This window comes from Argopecten irradians, chromosome 12 (assembly GCF_041381155.1).
Source record: "Argopecten irradians isolate NY chromosome 12, Ai_NY, whole genome shotgun sequence".
Lineage (NCBI taxonomy): Eukaryota > Metazoa > Mollusca > Bivalvia > Pectinida > Pectinidae > Argopecten > Argopecten irradians.
In genome coordinates, this window is record NC_091145.1 from 19780075 (window position 1) to 19803521 (window position 23447).

General features: G+C 34.2%; 2 protein-coding genes across 5 annotated transcripts in view; one reads left to right on the forward strand and one right to left on the reverse strand.

Annotated features, from left to right (window-relative positions):
- LOC138335996 (cyclin-dependent kinase 17-like) overlaps positions 1-7388 on the forward strand; it is a 50968-nt gene extending 43580 nt beyond the window's left edge. For all 4 annotated transcript variants that reach the window (XM_069285244.1, XM_069285242.1, XM_069285243.1 and 1 more), the window contains one exon: positions 216-7388. In XM_069285244.1, the coding sequence (XP_069141345.1) occupies positions 216-247 (32 nt within the window). In that variant the 3' untranslated portion in view covers positions 248-7388. The remainder of the gene's footprint in view (positions 1-215) is intronic.
- Positions 7389-9969: 2581 nt separating this feature from the next.
- LOC138336333 (ADP-sugar pyrophosphatase-like) lies at positions 9970-17972 on the reverse strand. The gene is made up of 10 exons (XM_069285776.1): positions 17763-17972; positions 16890-16957; positions 16258-16307; positions 15644-15751; positions 15195-15290; positions 14507-14562; positions 13526-13571; positions 12642-12650; positions 11396-11449; positions 9970-10616 (listed from the first exon to the last, which is right to left on the reverse strand). The coding sequence occupies exons 1-10, from the start codon at positions 17916-17918 to the stop codon at positions 10513-10515; spliced, it is 747 nt and encodes a 248-aa protein (XP_069141877.1). The 5' UTR covers positions 17919-17972; the 3' UTR covers positions 9970-10512.
- Positions 17973-23447: the final 5475 nt, after the last annotated feature.

The following is a 23447-nucleotide window of genomic DNA, read 5'->3' on the forward strand; positions in this document are numbered from 1 at the left end:
AGAGACAGGAATAGTATTGAATTTAGCATTACAGTGTATTGTCAAAAAGAAATGTATATTTCAATATTGCAGAAATATTTCACAATAATTATTGTGATCAGAGGTTTATTTTTTTCAAACATTTGCATTTCTTTCTAAGCTTTGGTTGCGAAAATGTTCATGTTAAACTGTTGCTAAATTGTGTTTCTGTATATCAAAGTCATATTCTACTTCAGGTAAAATCCGAAGACAGAGTATGCTGTTCTAAGTGTTGTGAGAGGACCAGAGATTGACATCAGACAACAAAATTACCACCTCGTCATGGTGATAACCTTCTGTTTACCGACAACTAGTGAATGCCGCCAGGTCACTTAAAAATTGTCACGGTGATAGCCATATGTATTTAGACCTGTAGTTGCTGCTGCCAGGCTGCCTACTTCAAAGTCATCCTATTAATCCGGAGTAGTTGTGATAGTCACATGTATAAAGACAACTTACGAAGGCCGCCACGCTGACAACTGGATTCTTCAAAGTGCAGACAGTAGTGATTAGCCACAAGTGATGTCACCGACTACCTGGTTGCCATGGCCACCATCAGTCCACCAGCTACCAAGTGGTTGAGGAGCATACAGGCAATTATAGTCATTTGGTGACTGACAGTGATTAGATTGTTGCACACCCACAGTGATACATGTTATAGTGTTACAGCTGTGCTAACATCTTACTGAAATGGTGGCTAGTTTATAGTGTATCTCCATAATCAGATCGTCTTTAATGATTCATTTTCTGATGATTTGTGACAAGGAATGGTGTTCAAATATCGCTATGACAGCCAGGAATGTATACATACAGACCATGTCCAGATTTCTGCCCGGATGTGTTGAACTGGTGACACTATGTGTCATATACATTATGTTGTCTTGATGTGTGGAGGGCTGTGGATTGGTGTAAGCAGTATGTGGCCCTGTATATGTATATGCTATAGGTCCAGCTTACAATCCATGGCCCTGCTCATGTATACACTTGACCTGAATGACGCTACTGTCTTGTCATTTTTATTGTGCATATTTGTGCTTCATATTTAGATCAATGTCCTATCACTTCAAACCACAAAGCATTTAAGTGTATCGTCTTGTGTGAGGAAGATTATCTCATCTATGATTGTATACAATTGTATTGTAGACCAATTGTGGGCTTAATTAACAGACACTGACCAAATGGTGCTATATGTAGTCAGGCTGCCATTGGAAACAGTAGATACCCCAGATAATAACCCATCTGTATATATCACTATGCACCTCACCTCTTCTGTGGCTGAATGTGTGGAACTTTATTGTACTGCACATTCTAATGGGATAGAAACAGATTATTGCACTACATGTTCCAAAGAAAGGGAATGAAATTGTATTATACATTCTAATGGGAAGGGAACAAATTATTTCACTGTACGTTCTAAGGAAAAGGGGAAAACAAAAATTGTACTGTACATTCTAATGGGAAGGGAAAGAAACAGAAAAATTGTGCTGTACATTCTAATGGGAAGAAAACAGATTTTTGCACTGCGCTTTCTAAAGGAAAGGGAGAAAAAAACAGAAAAATTGCATTGCACATTCTAAAGGAAAGGAAACAGATACATCTAATTGTTCAGACTATTCTAATAAGGGGCCAGAGATAGAACTACTGTGCTGCACATTCTAATGGGAAGGGAACAAAAAAGAAAATTGCACTGCACATTCTAATGGTAAAGGCACAGTCCGAATCATCATCTTCAAGGATAAGGATTACATGTATTCTTGACCAACCAAAAGTTGAAATGATCACTGTTAAGTATCAAGTCCGTATATATATGACTCTCAGTAGGCAGGGGTTTCAATATCAAGTGGTACCCGGTACTTTTTGCTGGTTAAACCTGGCTGTGGTACCGCTTGATTTGGGCTAAATTACATTAGATAGCATAGTATAGATCAGTACCCCCTGGAATTGCAATTATACCGTCTGTCCTGAAAGATAATGAAACCCTGGTAGGTATTTGTTTTATACACTATCAATTTTCCTCGACATGATTTCTCATTTCCTAACAAATCTAATATTTTACTCTTACAACCAAATTAAGAAATTTGAATAGGCCAACTTCATTAGTACTCTTACATGGGAAAACTTCCTTGTAGATCTTCCAGTTCCTGAATGGAAGAAGTAAAAGTACCTTCCCAAGGTAGAAACACTTCAAAATAAAGTTACTGGAAATTATATTCCTAGTTAGTTATTAAGTTTATCACCTACCTAACTCTGCCTATCACTTGGGGTTGTCTCACAGATTATTGTCAGTGTTCTGTCAATGTGAGTTATATCCTAATAATTAGCTGGCCTAATATAGGTACTTAAACACAAGGGCAGATAACTCCCATACTAGGAAGATCCTTATTACATGTGCTAACAGGAAGAATACATTATAGTACAGTAGTTCTTAGGCATTATAAGGTTGACAATTACATCTCTGTTGTCCATTCATGCTGACTTCAATATTGTGATGATAAATGTGATACTATGTGTCATTGTTCTGCTATGCACAGTGGCTACAAACCCATTGTTATCAACACTTGGTCGTGTCTAATAGCCTAACGCTATTTATTGTTGTACCTTAATATAATCCACTGTAACTAAATCTTGGATCACAATGAGAGATCTTAGATCATGATGAGAGATCTTAGATCACGATGAGAAATCTTAGAACATGATGAGAGATCATAGATTATGATGAGAGATCTTAGATCAAGATGAGAGATATTAGATCACGATGAGAGATCTTAGATCATGATGAGAGATCTTAGATCATGATGAGATATCTAAGATCATGATGAGAGATCTTAGATCACGTTGAGATATCTTACATCATGATGAGAGATCTTAGATCATGATGAGAGATCTTGGATCACGATGAGAGATCTAAGATCATGATGAGATAAAACAATTTTATCAGTGGAACTGTGTTAATAATAAATGTAATTGGTATTATTTGGAGAAGCAATGTGATGGTTGTTCTAGAGAAATCAAAAACACTTTTTACTGACACACCTGTATGAAACACCTGTCTACCATAAGTAATTTTTTGTATGTTTTTGTGTAAAATGCCCATCCTGTATATTTTTATGTTATATTTTTAAAACTAGGGCATATAACATTTACGTACATGGTCTGAAAATTTTGTATGTAATTATACCAGACATTCTGTTTGCAATTTGACAAACAGTGCTTGATATGCTTTTATCTTTTAATTATTCGTAGAAATTATATGGCTTTACATGCATGTGATGTAGATAACTCTTTATGCGTCTTTATTACCTATAGGTTTTATTCTTCTGTTTGAATGACTTTGGAATTATTTTTTTTTACCATTGACCCCTAAATTCTCATTATTATTTAAATATTTAATCAAGACATTTCTTGAGTAAAAATCAATATAATTTCATAATTTATAAACTTTTCTAAAAATATTTAAGACTAACTTATTATCTCCCCTTGGTCTACCTCTTGCTGACAGAATCATGTGCATTAAATTATATAACAATTGGTTAACCTTCCCTCATTTTCCCACCAAGAATTATCTCCCTTTTCAGTGCTGTGTAATTCCCCTATTCTTTCTTTGCATATTACAGAGTTATCCACCTTTGCATGTATTTATAGATTATGACCTCAGTATTTTATCAGCGAGAATTACATTGTTTTATATGACGTTCCGCTTATAAAACCATAACAAAATAATTGATATCTATTCAGAAGGGCAGATAACTCTGTAATGGGCAAAACCTGAATAAAATGCTAATGAGACATAATTTCCCCTAACGAAAGGTGTTGATCATGCGCAGCAGTTCTAAGGACCAAGATTATCTCAGGATGCTAGACATTTTACCTGTTACATATGTGTAATTCATGTGTTACATATGTGTAAATCATGTGTTGCATATGTGTAAGTCATATGTTGCATATGTGTGAATCATGTGTCATGATCAGACGTTTCACATCACCATATACATACCGCAAGATATCATTATATATAATTAGGGTGTAGTATATATCACACAGTACTTGATACGAGATGTAAATTTGTGCCAATGGTGAATATGATATAATGCATGTTTCGTAGAGTGAATGTAGTCTTATTTGTACATATTTTTTTTTCATTTGTGTTAGAAGTGCTATTGTATCATGTGTAATATGAGGAATCTCACTTGCCATAAGAGACACCTCATTTAATATGTCTCAGTTATCATATCCTACTACCAAGCATATGTCTGGGATATTTGCTGGACAGGCCTAATGACTGGATTAGGGACATGTGGACAGAACAGAACCTAAACTCTTGATAGGCATCTGTAGTTTGCCATCTTCACAGAGAATAAATTTATATTAACATGTGTTTAGGAGACAATTCCTATTGTGGCAATAAATCAAGGAACTAGTAAATCTATAAGCTAGAAATACTTTAGCTTCCAGAAGCAGAAAAGCAACAAATTTGAGTGATCGAAAGTTATATTTTAGAAGTAGAAGAAGGCTAGTGTCTGACCACAACATTTCCTCCTCTCCACTTACATGAGATTACCTGGAAAGGATCATAGGAAGAGATAGTTCCAGCACGAATCATTCAAATATTCCAACATAATTTGTCTGGAAATTGGTTTCCACGCGATGTCCCTTCGTTGTGGTCTCCATAGGCTTGTCTAGCTATCGTCCTTCACACAGCAGTTCAGGGCAGGAAGGAACAGGCTTAGTTATATATGGATTAGATTAATAAGCATATCGGACATCAATTACAACTCATAGCTTTAGACACTGCATGATATAATATGTATAGTTATGTTACGTTATATAATTTATTTATAATTGCTACGAGCTCTAATTTATTAAGAAATCACCCATAATCCTAGCTGATCACGTTGCATTGCTCCAAGTTACAGGTGAACTGTACTCTATTGGGGAAAACACATTTTAACCAGAATCTTTGTGAATAATGTAAGATTTCAAATCCATTTTAGTATAACAATTCCAGTCATTTTCGACTGTTAAGTGATGTATATTAAATTCTAGAGAAATGGTAATTAAAATTTATCAAGTTGATGCTATATTCATCATCAGATCAGATATAATATTTATATAGATAGATATTATATTAATGATAAGAATAAGACACAAAAGAAAAATGTATTTCCACTTATAACAACAGGTTGAATCTGTATATCTACATGATAAACCGCATTAATTTGCTCATCACTCAGTTGAACTCTTTGGATGGTTCATTTTGAAATGGCAAGCGTGAATGTGCTATAGAATGCTTCAAATTAATAACAAATCATCACAAATTCACTGTACTGTAAGCATTACTTTATGATATTCAGTTTTCTCTTTATGTAGGTGGTATATATTGTACCAAATGTATTATACTAGCAGCATTCAGAGTCCTCATTTTCAATGGTTTATTCTTATGAATAATGTTAAACTTTTTACCTTATTTGAATGTAAGTGTAAGAACTGTTACTTGTAAGGAAGTTGTGTAGAACAAATAGTTTCTATTATTCTTTATTTTTAGCTCACCTGGACCGAAGGGCCGGTGAGCTTATGTCATGGCATGGCGTCCGTCGTCCGTCCATTCGTCCACATTTGCTTCAAATCGCTACTTAGTCATAGACGGATTCTGACCAAATTTGGCGAGAAACATCCTTGGAGGAAGGGGAACAGAGCTTTTTTAAATTTTAGCCCTGACCCCCCGGGGGCAGGAGGGGCGAGGCCAAAAAAGTAAAATAGAGGTAAATCCTTTAAATCGCTACTTGTCCTAGAGTTCTAAATTTTGCAACCAAATTTGGCCAGAAACATCCTTTGGGGAAGGGAAACAGAAGTTATATAAATTTTGGCTCTGGCCACAAACATCCTTTGGGGAAAGTGAACAGAAGTTGTATAAATTTTGGCTCTGAACCCCTCCGGGGACAGAAGGGGCAGGGCCCAATAGGGGAAATAGAGGTAAAACCTATAAATTGCTATTTGTCCTAGAATTCTGCATGGATTGTAACCAAATTTGGCCCAAAAATATTCTTGGGGTAACAGAATTTGTATAAATTTTAGCTTTGACCTCCCATAAGCAGAAAGAATGGGGCCCAATAGACGAATCAGAGGTAAATATTCAAATTCCTTCAGAAAAGAAACAATGAACCTATATTCAGAACATTACTTGGCATAACAAACCAGGTGAGCCATACAGGCCCTCTGGGCTTCTTGTTCCCATATTTATCTAATTTTTTTCTGCATTTAAATTGAAAGCTGGACCTAAATTAAAACATTGTACACCTTTATATAATTGTACATTATAATAAGATTCTGCAGTATTTACACTTGATGATACATGTAACTTGTGATGAATGACTATTGATGACACTACGCTATATTCTCTATCTTGGTTGTACATAGTTATCTGCCCATAAGAGCATGCATTTAAAAGTTGTCTGCTTCTGGTTTTATCGGGATATTGCAGAGTTTCCATGCAAACTAATGTTGTAACAATCGGCATGTGCTCTCAAGGGCATATAACTCTGGAGAAACCCATAATTCACTACTTCATTGTGTATGCACAGTTCAAGACTCTCTCTTGTTATAGTAATCACATTCTGTTATTGAGGAAAATCATGGTCGATTCGTGATTAAGATTGAACAGAGTAATTCTGGACCTGTGTTCCGTAGAAATTTTACCTGTAACTACCTGTGTTCTCTGTAGATATAGCTTCATCATCGGTATTACCTTGGTATAATGATAATAAGAATGTTGACTATTTGCTTTGGTTATTTTTCACCAGTAAAACTGTTGTGTTCCCTATAAAACATTCTGCCAGTACAACTCCAGTAGATCGTCAGAGCTGTCAAAAAACTCATCTATTTTCATTCTGTTAATTAATAAATCAAATGATTTTCTTGAGTACATGTTCTTTCTATAAGCTTGTGAGCTTTAATATGTGTAGCTGTATGTACAATCGATTGTAGCATTCTATGTGATTAAAATGGTTGTGTCCGATCGACATCCCAAATATGGCATTGTAAGGATAATTAAAACAAGTCGATTGGTACAGGCTGCCAAGGAAGCATTGAGACCTGTGGGTTAGTTAGTAACGCATCACAATATACCGGTATATATAGATAGGGATGGGTTACTAGGTAACATCACCGTCTGAAAAATGTAGCTATGGGTCATTTAATAACCCTTCACATTCAGTTGCCTATGAGATACTGATTAACCTTCTTAGTTTTCAGACTTGTAACTATGGGTTATTAAGTAACCTACCAAGTTACTATGGGTTATTGAGTAACCTGACAAGTTACTATGGGTTATTAAGTAACCTACCAAGTAACTATGGGTTATTGAGTAACTTACCAAGCAAACATCCTTTAACTATGGGTTATTGAGTAACCTAATAAGCAGAAAGAATGGGGCCCAATAGACGAATTAGAGGTAAATATTCAAATTCCTTCAGAAAAGAAACAATGACCCTGTATTCAGAACATTAGTTAAGGCCCTCTGGGCTTCTTGTTCCCATATTTATCTAATTTTTTTCTGCATTTAAATTGAAAGCTGGACCTAAATTAAAACATTGTACACCTTTATATAATTGTACATTATAATAAGATTCTGCAGTATTTACACTTGATGATACATGTAACTTGTGATGAATGACTATTGATGACACTACGCTATATTCTCTATCTTGGTTGTACATAGTTATCTGCCCATAAGAGCATGCATTTAAAAGTTGTCTGCTTCTGGTTTTATCGGGATATTGCAGAGTTTCCATGCAAACTAATGTTGTAACAATCGGCATGTGCTCTCAAGGGCATATAACTCTGGAGAAACCCATAATTCACTACTTCATTGTGTATGCACAGTTCAAGACTCTCTCTTGTTATAGTAATCACATTCTGTTATTGAGGAAAATCATGGTCGATTCGTGATTAAGATTGAACAGAGTAATTCTGGACCTGTGTTCCGTAGAAATTTTACCTGTAACTACCTGTGTTCTCTGTAGATATAGCTTCATCATCGGTATTACCTTGGTATAATGATAAGAAGAATGTTGACTATTTGCTTTGGTTATTTTTCACCAGTAAAACTGTTGTGTTCCCTATAAAACATTCTGCCAGTACAACTCCAGTAGATCGTCAGAGCTGTCAAAAAACTCATCTATTTTCATTCTGTTAATTAATAAATCAAATGATTTTCTTGAGTACATGTTCTTTCTATAAGCTTGTGAGCTTTAATATGTGTAGCTGTATGTACAATCGATTGTAGCATTCTATGTGATTAAAATGGTTGTGTCCGATCAACATCCCAAATATGGCATTGTAAGGATAATTAAAACAAGTCGATTGGTACAGGCTGCCAAGGAAGCATTGAGACCTGTGGGTTAGTTAGTAACGCATCACAACATACCGGTATATATAGATAGGGATGGGTTACTAGGTAACATCACCGTCTGAAAAATGTAGCTATGGGTCATTTAATAACCCTTCACATTCAGTTGCCTATGAGATACTGATTAACCTTCTTAGTTTTCAGACTTGTAACTATGGGTTATTAAGTAACCTACCAAGTTACTATGGGTTATTGAGTAACCTGCCAAGTTACTATGGGTTATTAAGTAACATACCAAGTAACTATGGGTTATTGAGTAACTTACCAAGTAACTATGGGTTATTGAGTAACCTAATAAGTTAATATGGGTTATTGAGTAACCTACCAAGTTACTATGGGTTATTGAGTAACCTACCAAGTTACTATGGGTTATTGAGTAACCTACCAAGTTACTATGGGTTATTGAGTAACCTGCCAAGTTACTATGGGTTATTGAGTAACCTACCAAGTTACTATGGGTTATTGAGTAACCTGCCAAGTTCTATGGGTTATTGAGTAACCTACCGTAATATATTAATATGGGTTATTGACTAACCCCCAAATGGTTATTGAATAACCTATTATTGATATTGAGTACCCTAAGTTATTATGGGTTGTTGAGTAACCTACCAAGTTACTATGGGTTATTGAATAACTCAGCAATTTTCTATTGGTTATTGATTAACCGAATGTTTCTAAGGGCTACTTTTTCACCTATTGGTCTATTACTATGGGTTATTGTCTTAAGTCTGTGACTATTGGTTATTGGATTACCTATTAGTCTGTTACTAAGGGTTATTGAGTTACCCACCAGTCTGACATGTATAACCTACTGGTACATCCCTTGATGTGCCTGGTATATATTTTTCACTGTGAGAGTAAGCGAGCTATTGTGCGGTATGTGTGGAGTGCCTGTACACATTGTAGCACCATCTAGATGATGGCTGATATGTAAATTAAAAACCATGTAAAATATCACAAGTCTTCTGTTGTAATTGTAGAAAAACTTTTGGTCACTGTATATTGGTCACCATGCATGGTAGCATACCATATTCCATTTTGAGACTTTTTGGTAAAACTAAACGGCAGATATTGAGTCAGCTGAAATATTGCCAATTTCCGAGTGCAATATTATGGAATAATCTTATTATTGGCACTTAAAGGCGCACTGCCTGTTTGCAATGAAGATTCATTTCGCTGTTTTGTCAACTGCCGCAGTGATATAGTCAACTAATGCATGGTAATTAAGAACATATAAGACGATGTTATGAACTGCAAGCAAATGACTTTTGCAACCCTACAAAATTATCGAGCTCGTTTTACATTACCATTTTGAAAATTAAAACTTATTTCAGAAAGATAGTGGGCCTTTAAGGAAGGATATTTAATTGATATTGTTCTCTTTGAATAGGGCAATATGCTAAAATAAATAACATATATGGTATTCTAGGGTTGTGGCGAAATTATTGGACATCAAGAAAAATACTTGGTAGCCTTTTTAGGTGCATCCTCTTCTATCAAGCAATGTTTTGTACGATTACACTCACAGATACAAACCAAAACTTCAATAGCATAGCTATAGCAGCTCCCTGAGTACTTCAATTTATTAGTAAAATGTATATTAGGTACATATTGTAGATCTACAGATTATAGATGCAGAAAGTTTGCTACAAGTTAACTTCTGTATTCCATGTCCCTGTACAAAACATATTTACCAAGTGATATATAAAACTTATTACAAAGTTGGTGGTACCATATGGTAAAACTTTTAATGTCCTGAGAACTTGTGGTTAAAAAAGTTTGAATACTGGGTATAAAGTAAATGGCCAGTCCAACATAATACTTATAAATCAATCTTAAATGAGGTATTCAGATTATTAAGGAAATAGAATGTTGAGTGCATGTACATCTAAAAAAAACAATATGAATAACTTCCTTGCAGAAAGTTAACATTGTTAATCGCTCGTTGGTACCACACTGGTTCTAAGTATCCACTGAAGGAGATTGTGTGGTGCCTTGTTAATCGGTCATTGGTACCACAATGGTTCTAAGTATCCACTGAAGGAGATTGTGTGGTGCCTTGTTAATTGGTCATTGGTACCACAATGGTTCTAAGTATCCACTGAAGGCGACTGCGTGGTGCCTTTAGTCATCTCTAGGCCTATAGCATAACAGTATAGTCTGGAGTCGACTGCCACACCCGCCTTGGAATATTCTGAAAAAGAATATTGTGAAATTTGTTTAAACTAATCTGGTTGAATTCATTCACCGGCCTCTTGTCATTTGATGTGATTTTTGTGAAATCATAATCATCCAAAAGTGTGACCAATTATCAGTGAATCATACTTTATTCACACCATTTTGCTATCTCAAAATACACATTCCATATTGGTTGTTTATGTTTTGTATTTAAATGCCTTCAGTTAGAATCCTCCATTGTGACCAATTGGAAATCTTGCACAAGTTGATGATAAAAGAAAGAGTGACTTCAATCATTCATGTTGATCAGTTATCTCTTAAAACTTTGAATAACTTCTTTAAAAATAAATAGCTTAATTGACCTACAGAAACATTATGCTGGATCATTAAAGATGCTCCACCGCCGACAGAGCATTATAAATGATATTCATTATTTGAACAATAATTGGTGTTAATCGTGTATATATATATGTCTATAATTAACAGAAATATAATATAAAATAATTTATTTTGCTTTCGGTGCATGTGCAATTAGTACTTCATTCCATATGGAATATAGTAGCAACAGAATTTTTTCGGGATACAAATAATTATTTTTAACTTGATTAGAAGCTCAAACTTTTCAATGGTGGTAATGGTATGAGGTAAGAAACTTTTGTAACTGAAGAAAAAAACTAAATCGTCTGCTCCTGTTTTTGATACAGAAAAAAATGCCATTTGTCAGTGGTGGAGCATCTTTAATGAAAATAATTTTTTTTTTTTTAAATGTTATAAACAAGAATACAAAGTTCTTACCATTTAGTTTTCCAATCAAGTCATTCATGGGAATGTGAACGACTTCAATAAATTCTGAAAAGAGACAACAAATGCACATATCAAGCTATAATTTCTGTGACTATAAATTGTAATTTTAATTTAAAGTGAGATGGCTATCTTAACTAGGAAATATCTTTATAGATAACCTTATTGTAATTTTTATAAACAAAATATTGTACGCTTCCTTCTTTAACAAGGCAAATGAGGAACCTATAACATCACCCAGGTAAACACCTATGAATATGTATACCTGGGTATTATATTATGAATCTTTTTTACCTCTGGTGTATGCAGTTGTAGTTTCACCACTATATTTTTGGCGAGGTAATCATACAGTTTTGGTTAGTCTTAAGTTTGAATACATTAGGCTCCAAATATATTTCAGGACAGTTGTCACTGGTTTATTGTTAGTTTAGATAACTCTAATAATTGCACTCTGAAGTTTTTTTTGAATCACAAATAATATGTTCTATTGTATCCATACATACCATTGTGTTTCAAAGATTATTTTATATCCAAATAGTACCACTGATGACCTTTTAAAATTTATTGACTTCTGAAACAAATAGAACAGGATGTACCAATAAAAAAGACTAATCAGGAGGGTCAGCCCATCATTGCAAAATTTTGGATCGCTTCACCCTAATGGTTTTCCCCTACCTTGGATGTAACAATGCTTCTCCTTGAGAGGATTGTACCATTCTTAAATCTACATATTGTTTATTTATTAACATGTCCCTGTCCCCTCAGGCCACCGGCGGGTCATTACTAAAATATCCCAATTGACCAATGGGTTCAGAGGAATGTTGGACTGTATCGTTTAATCTAAAGGACTGACATATTCGACTTTTAAGACCTTTTGACCAGAAAAAATAGGCCTCTGGCCCCCCTGGGGTCCGCCCCATACATGTTATTAATGATTCCCATTGAATATGGAGTTAGCTTTCTCTTGACCTCAGTTTCAGGAGAGAAGTCGTTTTGCTATGGAAATCATTTGCCAAATAAAAAATCAGGCTCCCGGGGGGTCAGCATCATCATTTGTACAAGTTTGTATCCCAGAAATCTCTATAAGTCAAATGAAAGGTTAAATCACAGAGGACCGAGCCATTTAACTTTGCTTTGATTAAAATCTATGCCTCACATATCAGAACACCATATTTACAAAAATTGGGAAGTATAGCATTACTGTAAAAGAAGACAATTATATTCCAAATACTGTACTTACCCGATTCATCTGCAACCACCAAGGTACATGAAAAGACAAAAAAATATTTTATACATATTTGATTGGGTTGAAAACTTTGAGACAATAAGATAATTTAAATGATATGTGTTAACCTTATAAAAGCATCAGCCTAATTGTGGAATGCAAACTGAAATAGAGATGAATGATCACTATTATTCACTATAGGGCTTTCATTAAAGATATGCTCCACCACTGACAAATGGTATTTTTTCACTATTAAAAACAGGAGCAGATGATTTAGTATTTTTCTTCAGTTCCAAAAGTTACTTACTTTACACCATTACCGCCATTGAAAAGTTTGAGCTTCTAATTTTACTTCAAGTTGAAAATATAAAAAATAATTAATTGCATCCCGTAAAAATTCCGTAGCACTATATCCTATATGGAATGAAGTACTGATTGCTCATGCACCAAAGGCAAAATGAATTATTTTATATTATTTTTTGTGTTAATTAGACATATATATACATGATTAAACACCAATTATCGTTCAATTGATGAATATCATTTATGCTCTGTCGGCGGTTGAGCATCTTTAATTATCATTAACAATCTTTTTTGCATTAGTTTGTACTAAAGTAAGTATAAGTGCTTTATTTCCCTCTTTCATACAGATACACTAAATGGAATGCTGGTGTAGGTTCTCTCCTTGTCTTGTCTCTGCTAGATATCCACTTGTTCAAATCTATGTTAAGAAAGCTAAAATCCCACAATTGGCGGAGATAGATGTAATAAGGTTATGTAACTTTGTAACCATCCATATCAGAATTAATAATTGAAATATACTGAACCTACTATAAAGATTAAATAGTATTTTATTGGCGAGCTATATCTTTATGACACCAAAGGAAAAATAATATTACCTGGTGTAGGTGTAGGATTCTTATTTTCATCTGTATCACCATCAATCTGAAATAACCATGAATTACAAAACTCAACAAGAGGCCTCACAGGGCCTAAACATGTCTTATCTGGTTGTAAAAAACACATATTTCATAATAAACACTTATTAGTTTAGAATCTGATATAATTTTAAATTCCCTACCCATAAGTATGATATATACTGTATTAAATATGAGTGATATCCATTCATGATTTTTAGAGAAGTCATCTATAGCAATAAAACCCAGTTTACCTATATATTTTGGTCACATCCCTCAGACTCCCAAGGGGTCAGCCCAATCATGTGTGCAACGTTTAAAACCTATCCCATAAGGATGGATGCTACTTGTTAAACATGAGTGTATCCATCTACAAGTTTCAGATAAGAAGTCCTTTGTAGCAATATGACCAAACTGGCTCCTTTTTGCCTCATCTCTCAGGATCCTGGGAGTCAGCCCAACCATATGTACAATTTGAAAACTTAGTAAAATGTGGTTAAATTCTGCTTTGTGATTTTGAAAGAGAAGTCAATTCTCTTAATCCTTGATGGACGACAGACACAGGATGCCATATGGTGCAGTTCATTATAAACTGACCTTGCTCTTTTGGACCAGGTGATCTATAAGTTTTACAGTGATTGTGGATTAAACAGGACTAGTAAATTATTACCCAAATATGCAATCTCTAAAATATCATATAATCTGTTTTATTTACAAACTTGCATTGGTCTATGATACTTAGATGCTCCACCCACCACAAAAAATAAACAGACATGACGAAACAAGATTTAATAAAAAAAAAATTAATGAGAGAAATACTTCACACTCTCGATTCTGTGATAGTACAAATAAACCTTTCCATTAACCCCTTCACCCCTGAAATTTAAAAATGGACTGGTCTAGTCTTTTATTTAGAAGAGTCCAAATAAGTCTTCAAGGGTGAATGAGTTGAGGAGTCCTTACCTCTGCTGTAACCATTTGAAGTGTTATATCTTCAGCACCTGGATCCATACAAGTAACTGGAATAATAAATAAAGCATCCTAAAGGAGTGTCCATAACATGAGATTTTATAAAACTAGTCCTTATCAACAAAAATATTCTTCTCTAAACAATTAGTTTATTGATTAACTTCACAAGAGATTACGTATTACTGTGATGTCAACTGTTGTTAAAAACTAAGTTGTTTAATTGCTGACAGTATTTAAAACAACAGGTATTCTGCTATTGTATACTACAGAGTTATCTACCTTAGTGGGTAGATGGTTGTGACGTCATATGTTTGCAAGCGTAACGTAATAATTTTCAGAGAAAACGAAATGAATTTCGCTCACAAAATAATGACGTCACCATGGATACCTACCCACAAGGGAGATCACTCTGTAAAATGCAGAGACGGTATTGTAAACGTTTCAAATTCAAATAAGTCCACATCATGATCAATGAATAAAGATCACAATGTTGAATTACAGCAGAAAAATGCAATGCATGTTAAACTAAGTTAACACAGTAAGCTAATAAACCAAGCTTAGTAATATCACATCAAGAAACAATCACTCCCACAGACACACTTCAAAGGAAACGAAACAAGAAGAAACAGAAATGATTCATTATAAAACAGTATACAGTATCATCAGTACATGTACTACCTACTTGGAGATGTGTGTTTAGCTGTAGCTGTATATCCTGTTTCCTCCTTCAACTCCCGAATGGCCGTCTGCTCTGGTGTTTCATTCTTATCCATGAGCCCTTAATGTGAAAAGATTTGTTTTTCATTTTACACATAAAACTATTAAAACAGTGACTCAGTTATGGCCATGCATGGTTAATCTAATACAATACAAGGTTCCTGAGGGTAATAATACAATACAAGGTTCCTGAGGGTAATAATCTCGGACTAATGGACTTTTGAGCAATAGGTTTGGACGGGGAAGGTAAAGGTATATAGTTACATCACTCTAGAAAATAATACATGTAATTAGCTGGTAGCAGAATTCACATTATCACTCCTTACAAAAATACATTTATAAGTTTGAATACATTGAATGAAGACAATATTATAATGTAACATTAACAACAAAAGATTTATTTGATAGACTTACCAGCTGGCATTTCCAGAGTGAATGTTTTCATAGGAGGTCGGTACTGTTTGACAAGGACCAAACTATCAAACTTGAGCAGACGTTTAAGGATAGCAACCACACAGACCGCTACAAACACAAACAGACTTGGACACAACAGATTACATAAAGTGTTACACACACAGATAAATGATCAAGGACTTTTAATCAATAGTCCACACAATTATCACAAAGAAGTTATATTTTTAAAAGACAAGTCATTGGGGTCATAAAGACATAGAATTAAGACTTGATTACCTGTATAACCCAGCATAATTGTAGGACATATTTTATTTCTTAATTTACATTAGTTAAAACCTAGTTAATCAGAACCTGTATACAGTCAAACCTGCCTTAACCACCACCTCTGTATTGAGACCACCTACTTAATAAGACCGCCACTTTCTTGGAGTCCCAAATGGTCAATTTCAACACAGTATGTCCTGTGAATGCAGACTGCTTACCTATAAAGGTAGTTTTTACTCCATTTAGAGATCTTTATAGACAAGTTTGACTGTTTATGTACTGGTCAAATATGCTAATCCTGGTGACGTCTAGTTTAGACATGAAGTTCCACTACAACAGATTAAACTTACCATCACATCCTGACTCTGTTTTTGTAGTTCTTTTGACTGCCTCCCACAATCTATCAGCAACAACAAAACAATTCAAAAAGTGGCAGCATTTAGTAAACATATACACAAGTAATATGTTGTGATGGTGCATTGCACATCAGCTTAAGGTGATGCAAGGATGGTGCAAAGCAAAACAACATAAGTTAGCAAATTTAGAACAAATAGCATTTAGTAGCCAGTAACATAGGTACAGTATTACATGTTTATAGCGAACATGCTTATAATGAATACCAGGTTATTACTTAGTGTTTAATTTTTATTCCCCGTTAATGTTCCTATAAGATATCTGTTAATCAAAGTGTTGCAAACTTTGTTTATAACAATGCCATTTTTTGGTCCCCAGAGGTCTGTTATTACTGTATTCAGTTGAAATTGTGCATTGCACGACAGCTTTAGGTGATGCAAGTATGTAATCTACATCAAAACAACATCAAGAGTCAGAAGCAGAATAAACAATTTAGATAACAATATTCATGGTAGTACACATTTTCATTAGCATTTATTTAAGAATAATTACTAGAAACAAAGTCAATATGAAATGGATACTTTCACCCCGATTTTGTTTAAGAAATAAAGCACTTAATACCACCAACCTTTCCTTCCCTCGAGCATCAACATAGGTAATTTTGTTCAGAGCTAGCCATTTACACCTAGCCACTTCCTGTAATGAACCATGAAAAAATACATTGAAGGGGAAATGTCAACATTTCTTAAAAATTGAAGTTAAACAAAATGACAAATATAGCTTCTCACTTGATTTGGTATCATAGAAAAACATACAAATCTTTTAAACTTCCATCATTTTGCATTAACTCAAGATCTGGTACATTTTTCTGTATGATATGTCTATATTCTTTCGTTATATTGGATAAAAGTTTTGTATCAAATTTAACCCTGACCATTGTCTGAAAGACTATCCAAAAACATGACATAAACTTAGTTGGCTAAGACTTTAAATATTTATGAATTGGCTTCAGATAATTACATAAACTACACTGGAAATAACAAATCCGAATTGTTTGCTTTATTTCATATTTCATAATTTTTTCCAAATCTTGGTTTTGTCACACATTTTCCCAAATTCAAAGCCACTGGCCCCATTCCCAAAGGAGTGAGAAAACACTTTATATAATGTAATAATGAGTCTGGTGTACTAATGTGTAAATGCAGTTACTATTTAAAGACACATCACATGTACTGGAAGTTATACGATTTTATTTTATTTCTAATATCAGACAAATATATATACCTATGTAATGTATAAAGAAATTCAACATGCATTAAAAATTAAAAATGTGTGAAAGTTCTCTAGCTGTCCTCTGATCACACACGTGTGATGCATAGAGGCCTATCTGTACTGGTATTTACTTATATTCTATTGACAAGACGTCAAGTTCCTGTGTATCTCAGGCCTACTGTGAAGTCATATATATAAGTGTTACCTCTTCTTAATATATAAGTGTTACCTCTTCTTTGACAAAACGTGGCCTGTCTGTCTGATTTTTATCCATCCTGACAAAGGACCTGACCGATGTCGGCACAAATAATTGTCTTGGTAGATCAAACAAAGTACGATTATATACTTTCTTGGTGATAACGAAAGTACTCCCTACTTTTGGCATAACCGTCGTCAACAAAAACACGTGGCCTATACTTCCGGGTCTTCTGAGCGCTTGTATAATCAGGGCCGTTTTCAATTATGCGGTTTGACTGGTTGGACCTAATTGTTCGTTTATTAAAATCAGTTAAAGACGGACCTGGTGATTTAATATTGTTTTCATACGAGCATTGACAAAGTCCTCACAGCCCTGTATAACAAAATGCAGGTCCGTCAGGGTATACTTGAATTAATGACTTTAACCAAGGTCGAACCGGTTTGCCTGAATCAATCGCGACATCTCGGAGTAATTTCCGTGAATCTTCGGAAATGTTATATTTCCGAAGATTACCGGAAATTTCTCCGAGGGGATCCGATTGGTCCTGAACTGCGGAGGGCCTACTTCGTGCTCCGAAGTTAGCGGAGTATCAAACAACTGATTTTAATCAGATTGGATAGAGATAGGCCAACAAGAAGATTATTTTATTTCAAAGTCTACAATAAAATATAAAATTAGCTAACATAGCTATGTTCCGACAAAAATAAGTAAAATAACAGATATTTATTAATTTTAAGATAAGCAGTGGGAGCATTTATAATAAAACATATCTATAGGCAAAATGTAAATATTTCAATTGGCATGCTGTAAATCAAAAAGAGCACGAAAATTTAAGCGCAATTATATTAAAATAATGGGGTAGCACACAAGGTCAACTAAAGCACATTACATTTTACAATACAGCATAAAAGCACTAATAACGTTTGTAGGGGTTAACATACACATGAAACAGGACACGATTACATTGTTAATGAAAGCAAAAGCATAAAAGTAATTAATGAAAGCAAAAGCACAGAAAGAAAACTACCGAGGAGAACCTTGACGGATGGCACAGTTACAGCTAGGGCCAACCCATATTCGAATCAGTCTTCCGAAGTCCTTGTATCCCTTTGTGTTATGTAATTCATTCGGAAGGCTGTTCCACACATGGGCAGAATTGAAACGAATAGAATTTTTTTCTGAAAGAATAAAAAGATGGTTTACGTTTAACCAGTTGTATGGCAGCACTTTTACATGATTTTGTAATTTGAAGATCAAAGTTAAACAGGTAATTATATAAAATAGAGCCTTGAGGAACACCTTTGATAATTTCTAGCCACAAGCTGTTATTGTTACCAATTTTAACTTGTCGTGTGTGATATGACATTAGTTGCTTAGTGTGTTTCACTTTTTTCTGTTTTGTTTTGAAGAAGAGCATACAAACTTTATTTTGATGCTTTGTTTTTGTTATTACAGTGCTTATTTTTACTGTTGGAACGTTTAACAGCATGTGTCGAAATTTCTAGTTTTGTCACATGATGTGTACCCAAATTGATACCCAGCAAGAAAAAATATTTATAAAAGTAAGGAAAATCAATATACACTGTATGTGGATTTTTGTGATTTTACTTATAAAGGGGAAGTAGTTGTGTTTATTAAACTTTGTTATACTTACGGTTACTATAAAAATTGTAAAAGTGTTTTCACGGCAACAGCACCTTGGCTAACTCAGTTCCCCTGTAAGGCCACGTAATGACTCAAGGGTGATATTTCAATGATTTAAATTCAGTTTTCTGTGGCACTCACCTAAGCCTATAAAGTTCCAATGTGGTGTATATGTCATAAAACCACTATCAATTATTTTTAATGATTGTAAAAAAATTCATTGTAAAAATACTACTGGCATAATTATGGATCAATCAAGTTACAAGATACTTGAATATAGTAACAGTTTTTAAATAGTAAAAATCAAGATGGAGAAATGATACTACACAAAGAGCAATTTGCACGCGATTAAATTAAATAAAATGTAAGGCAACTATATTTTTTTCCATTTCTGTTAAGTGCTTATATCTTAAATTTCATTATTTAATAAAATTTTCTTTGAGGAGGCTTTACGCTTTAAAAAAAACCCACATTATAGTAATTGTTGCACGGCCACATTTCTATGGACTAACACGTTTCAGACAGAGTTATCAATTCCAAAGTCATGTTTCAGAGAAAATAACAGATATAATTTCATAAAACGAAGCGTAATTATCAATCAATGATGCATCTTTGGTATCAACAGAGAGAAATGAGGTAAACTTTAAGAAAACAAATGTTTTAAGTATTTTTTTTCAATTAAAGTATCAATTTGGGTACAATGACGTTAGCTTTAAAGTCATGAGATAAACAAAGGCTTTGGATAGATCCATAAGGACTGCATAAAAAGGGAGATAACTTCAACACTACTGGACCTGTCGATTATGTTACGAGTCAACCATGTAAGTAGTGCAAGGACAAATTTCCTTTTGAAACAATATTGCAATCGTGACGTCACAATCCAACTGGTACAATCTCCAGCTTAGGTTTTCGTGTTTGCATTTACGTTGAGTACAGTTGCAGTTCTTTCTGCAAACAATAGATAAGCCTTTATTATTTGAACGTCGAGGATGCACGACATCTTTTTTACATTATATATTTAAAGAGGTAGTCATAGAAAGTCTGACGTTAGTGTGGAAAGTAAACTTTACAATACGGTTTAATATTTCAGGTTTTTTTTCATAATTATTTCTTAAACCGTTCAAAGCAGACAGCATATTTTCATAATTATTTCATTTCAGATGTATGAGTTACTTCCCTTGCATGAGTTACTTCCCTTGTATGAGTTCCTTCCCTTATCATTATAGCTCATTTCAAAAAAAAAAAAGTTTGATATGCTTTTATATCAACTGTGTTTGAAGTGACTGTGCATCTTCCTATCCATTATTCCAGCTTATAAGATGTACACATGTACTAATGTTTATTTAATCTTATTTCTTTTAAATTAAATCACATTTAATCTTTATTCAATAACACCAATAATAAAACGATCAGTTCTTGCTATGATATATTTATATATTGTAGAAATGATATGACCACATCCTTATTAATTTCCAACCGTGTGGACAAAAAAATGTCAAATTTTCAAGGCGATCAAGACACACAAAACGAACACGATTACATAATATGAACATGAACAGTAAAACGGGACAATGAAAGAAGACAAATATTTAACAGTACAACGGAGAAGGCCGGATCTACCAAAAAGTAGCCATGCTGTTCGGCAGAACGCTACAGAATGAACGGTGGCTGGAGAGCGTGCCACTTGTGACGTCAGATGTGTGGCGAAATTGATGTGTAGTGCTCGTTTGGATAGGATCCATTTAGTCGCCTATCTCCTCGGTATGTCTGCAAAGGAGCTACGAAAATGCGCATAGCTTTTGACGACGAGATGGACTTTTTTTACTGTTGATTGTCATCGTAAACCGGACTGTTCAGGTTATCACACAATTATTCAACAATTGCAGACCAACGACATTACAAAAATGTCTCTTCCCGTACCGTGAATTATGCAATTATTGCAACAAAGCCATGGTAATCAAGGTATACACCAAGGTGACGTTGTTTGTCCTTCATTGTTAAACCATTCATATGTATTCGTTATCATTTCAAGAAAGAAACGAAGGAGATTATTATTTATTATTTTAATAAACAAAGGTGTGTGCATGGGAGAGGATTTTTAATGACTTTTATATACATTTGTTACATTATACACGTAGAGATCTGTCATGATTGAGAGACTTGCAAAAATAAAATGTTCAAAATTTTCCCATAAATAAATTTTGTGAAAGGAAACGAATGGGATCATATATGTTATATGTATCTTATGACTTGACAGAACACTGAACACATCTGATGAGACAAAAGACAAAAATATGCACAATGATAGGGCAATGTAGACAGTAACACAACAGGGATATGAGAATTAGTTAAAGTTTATATATATAATTATGGGCCAACCATTCATGCCATTGGTACCTACAACATTGTGCTATATACGAAGAGGGTGGAAAACTCCCCGAGACAAAACTTCTACCTCACATATGTATACAGTACAATGTAGCCCAAGAGACTCTGGCCCTGACACTAGACCTAGACATTAGATATCTGGCTCAATCTGTCATAATGTCTAAAGTCTGGTGTCAGGGCCAGAGTCTCTCTCCGCCGCTAAGTACAATGTAGAGGATGATTTTTACCATTTTTTTATCTAGACCCCTCAAACGTCTAAATATGGTCTTAGGGCACACTGGTGGTTCCATAAGGCCATAGTTTTTTTTCTTTTATGTTTTGTGTCATTTTGATTTTCTTAAACCTACCAGCCAGCAAGGCGAAAAAACACACACAAGAAAATAAACATACTGTTTTGCTAAGGAATTAAAAGTTTTTTCATGGTACAAATTGGCACATATTGTAGAAAATGCCAACCAGAACACATTACCTACGGTATGTACATTTTTCTACAAAAATGAGTTATTTATTTCAACTGATCAAATTTAGAAAAGAGTTTTATTTTTATAGATTTTATATTTATGGAAATAATAGGAAACATTACTTAAACCGATACACATATCTTTTATTGTTGAGTTCGGTAAAAATGTTTGTGTTTATTTTTTCACTCAAGAGACCTAAACCCTACCAGTACGTGGACGCAAAACAGAAAAAAAACACAAATATGGCCTAATGATATAAACTGTAACTCGTTCTCAGATCCCTGTGGGCAGCAAGTCTGTAACTAGTATTAGTAAAACTATCAACAGTAATTTTTATACAGTAAAGTTCTAAATTATCTATTTTACAATACATGCACTTTCATAAAGAAAGTGTTTTCTTTTACTTTGAAGGCTCTTATCAGAGCAAGTTTTCATTCTTTGAAATTCTTGTGAATTTACCTTTCCTCTCCAGCCAAGTGGGAAAAGCTGCTCTTACAGTAAATGATGTTTACTTTACTAGGTGTGGTATTAAAAATATAAATTTTGTTTCTGTCAGTTTTTAGTCATCTACCAAATTATTCATACAAATCCATGTTCCAAAAATGTAAAGTAATAAGCTGATATATTCTTTATCGTCTAAAATACCAAGGTGCATATATTATGTACAATCATAATAAGCAAAGGTGTGTGTAGGGGACCGTTCCATTTGACTACGGGGATTGAAAATAATCTACTTGTATCTAATCTTGACTTGGGTTGGCAAAATGGTTCTATCCAACACCATTAAATATGAAGGCTGCCTAACAAGTCATGCATCATACAGATATTAGTTACGCATCATACCCATATCTCTGTATCTATATTTAAGTGTTCAGGTAATCTGGTTAGGTCAGGAAGGTCCTTAAAGTTAAGGAAAGAACTAAGCTTTACCTGATGTCCAATCCCAACTTGGTCAATAAGATACATATGTATTGGAAAATTGAAATTAAAAAAGGTATGGTCTTCTACTGTCACCCTGTTGAACTCCTCTTTATATCAAAGTATTCAGATGTAAAGGAATGTATTAAAAACAAAAAGCTGTGTCTCTCCTGCTTATAATACAACTAAATACCACTATAACCTTAAAAAATTTGGTACATGTAGGTAGGTTGATTGGACTTAACCCTATTAATGTAACAGCATTTGACGGCCTTCTGTGTATGTCATGTGTTGTGTTTGAGAA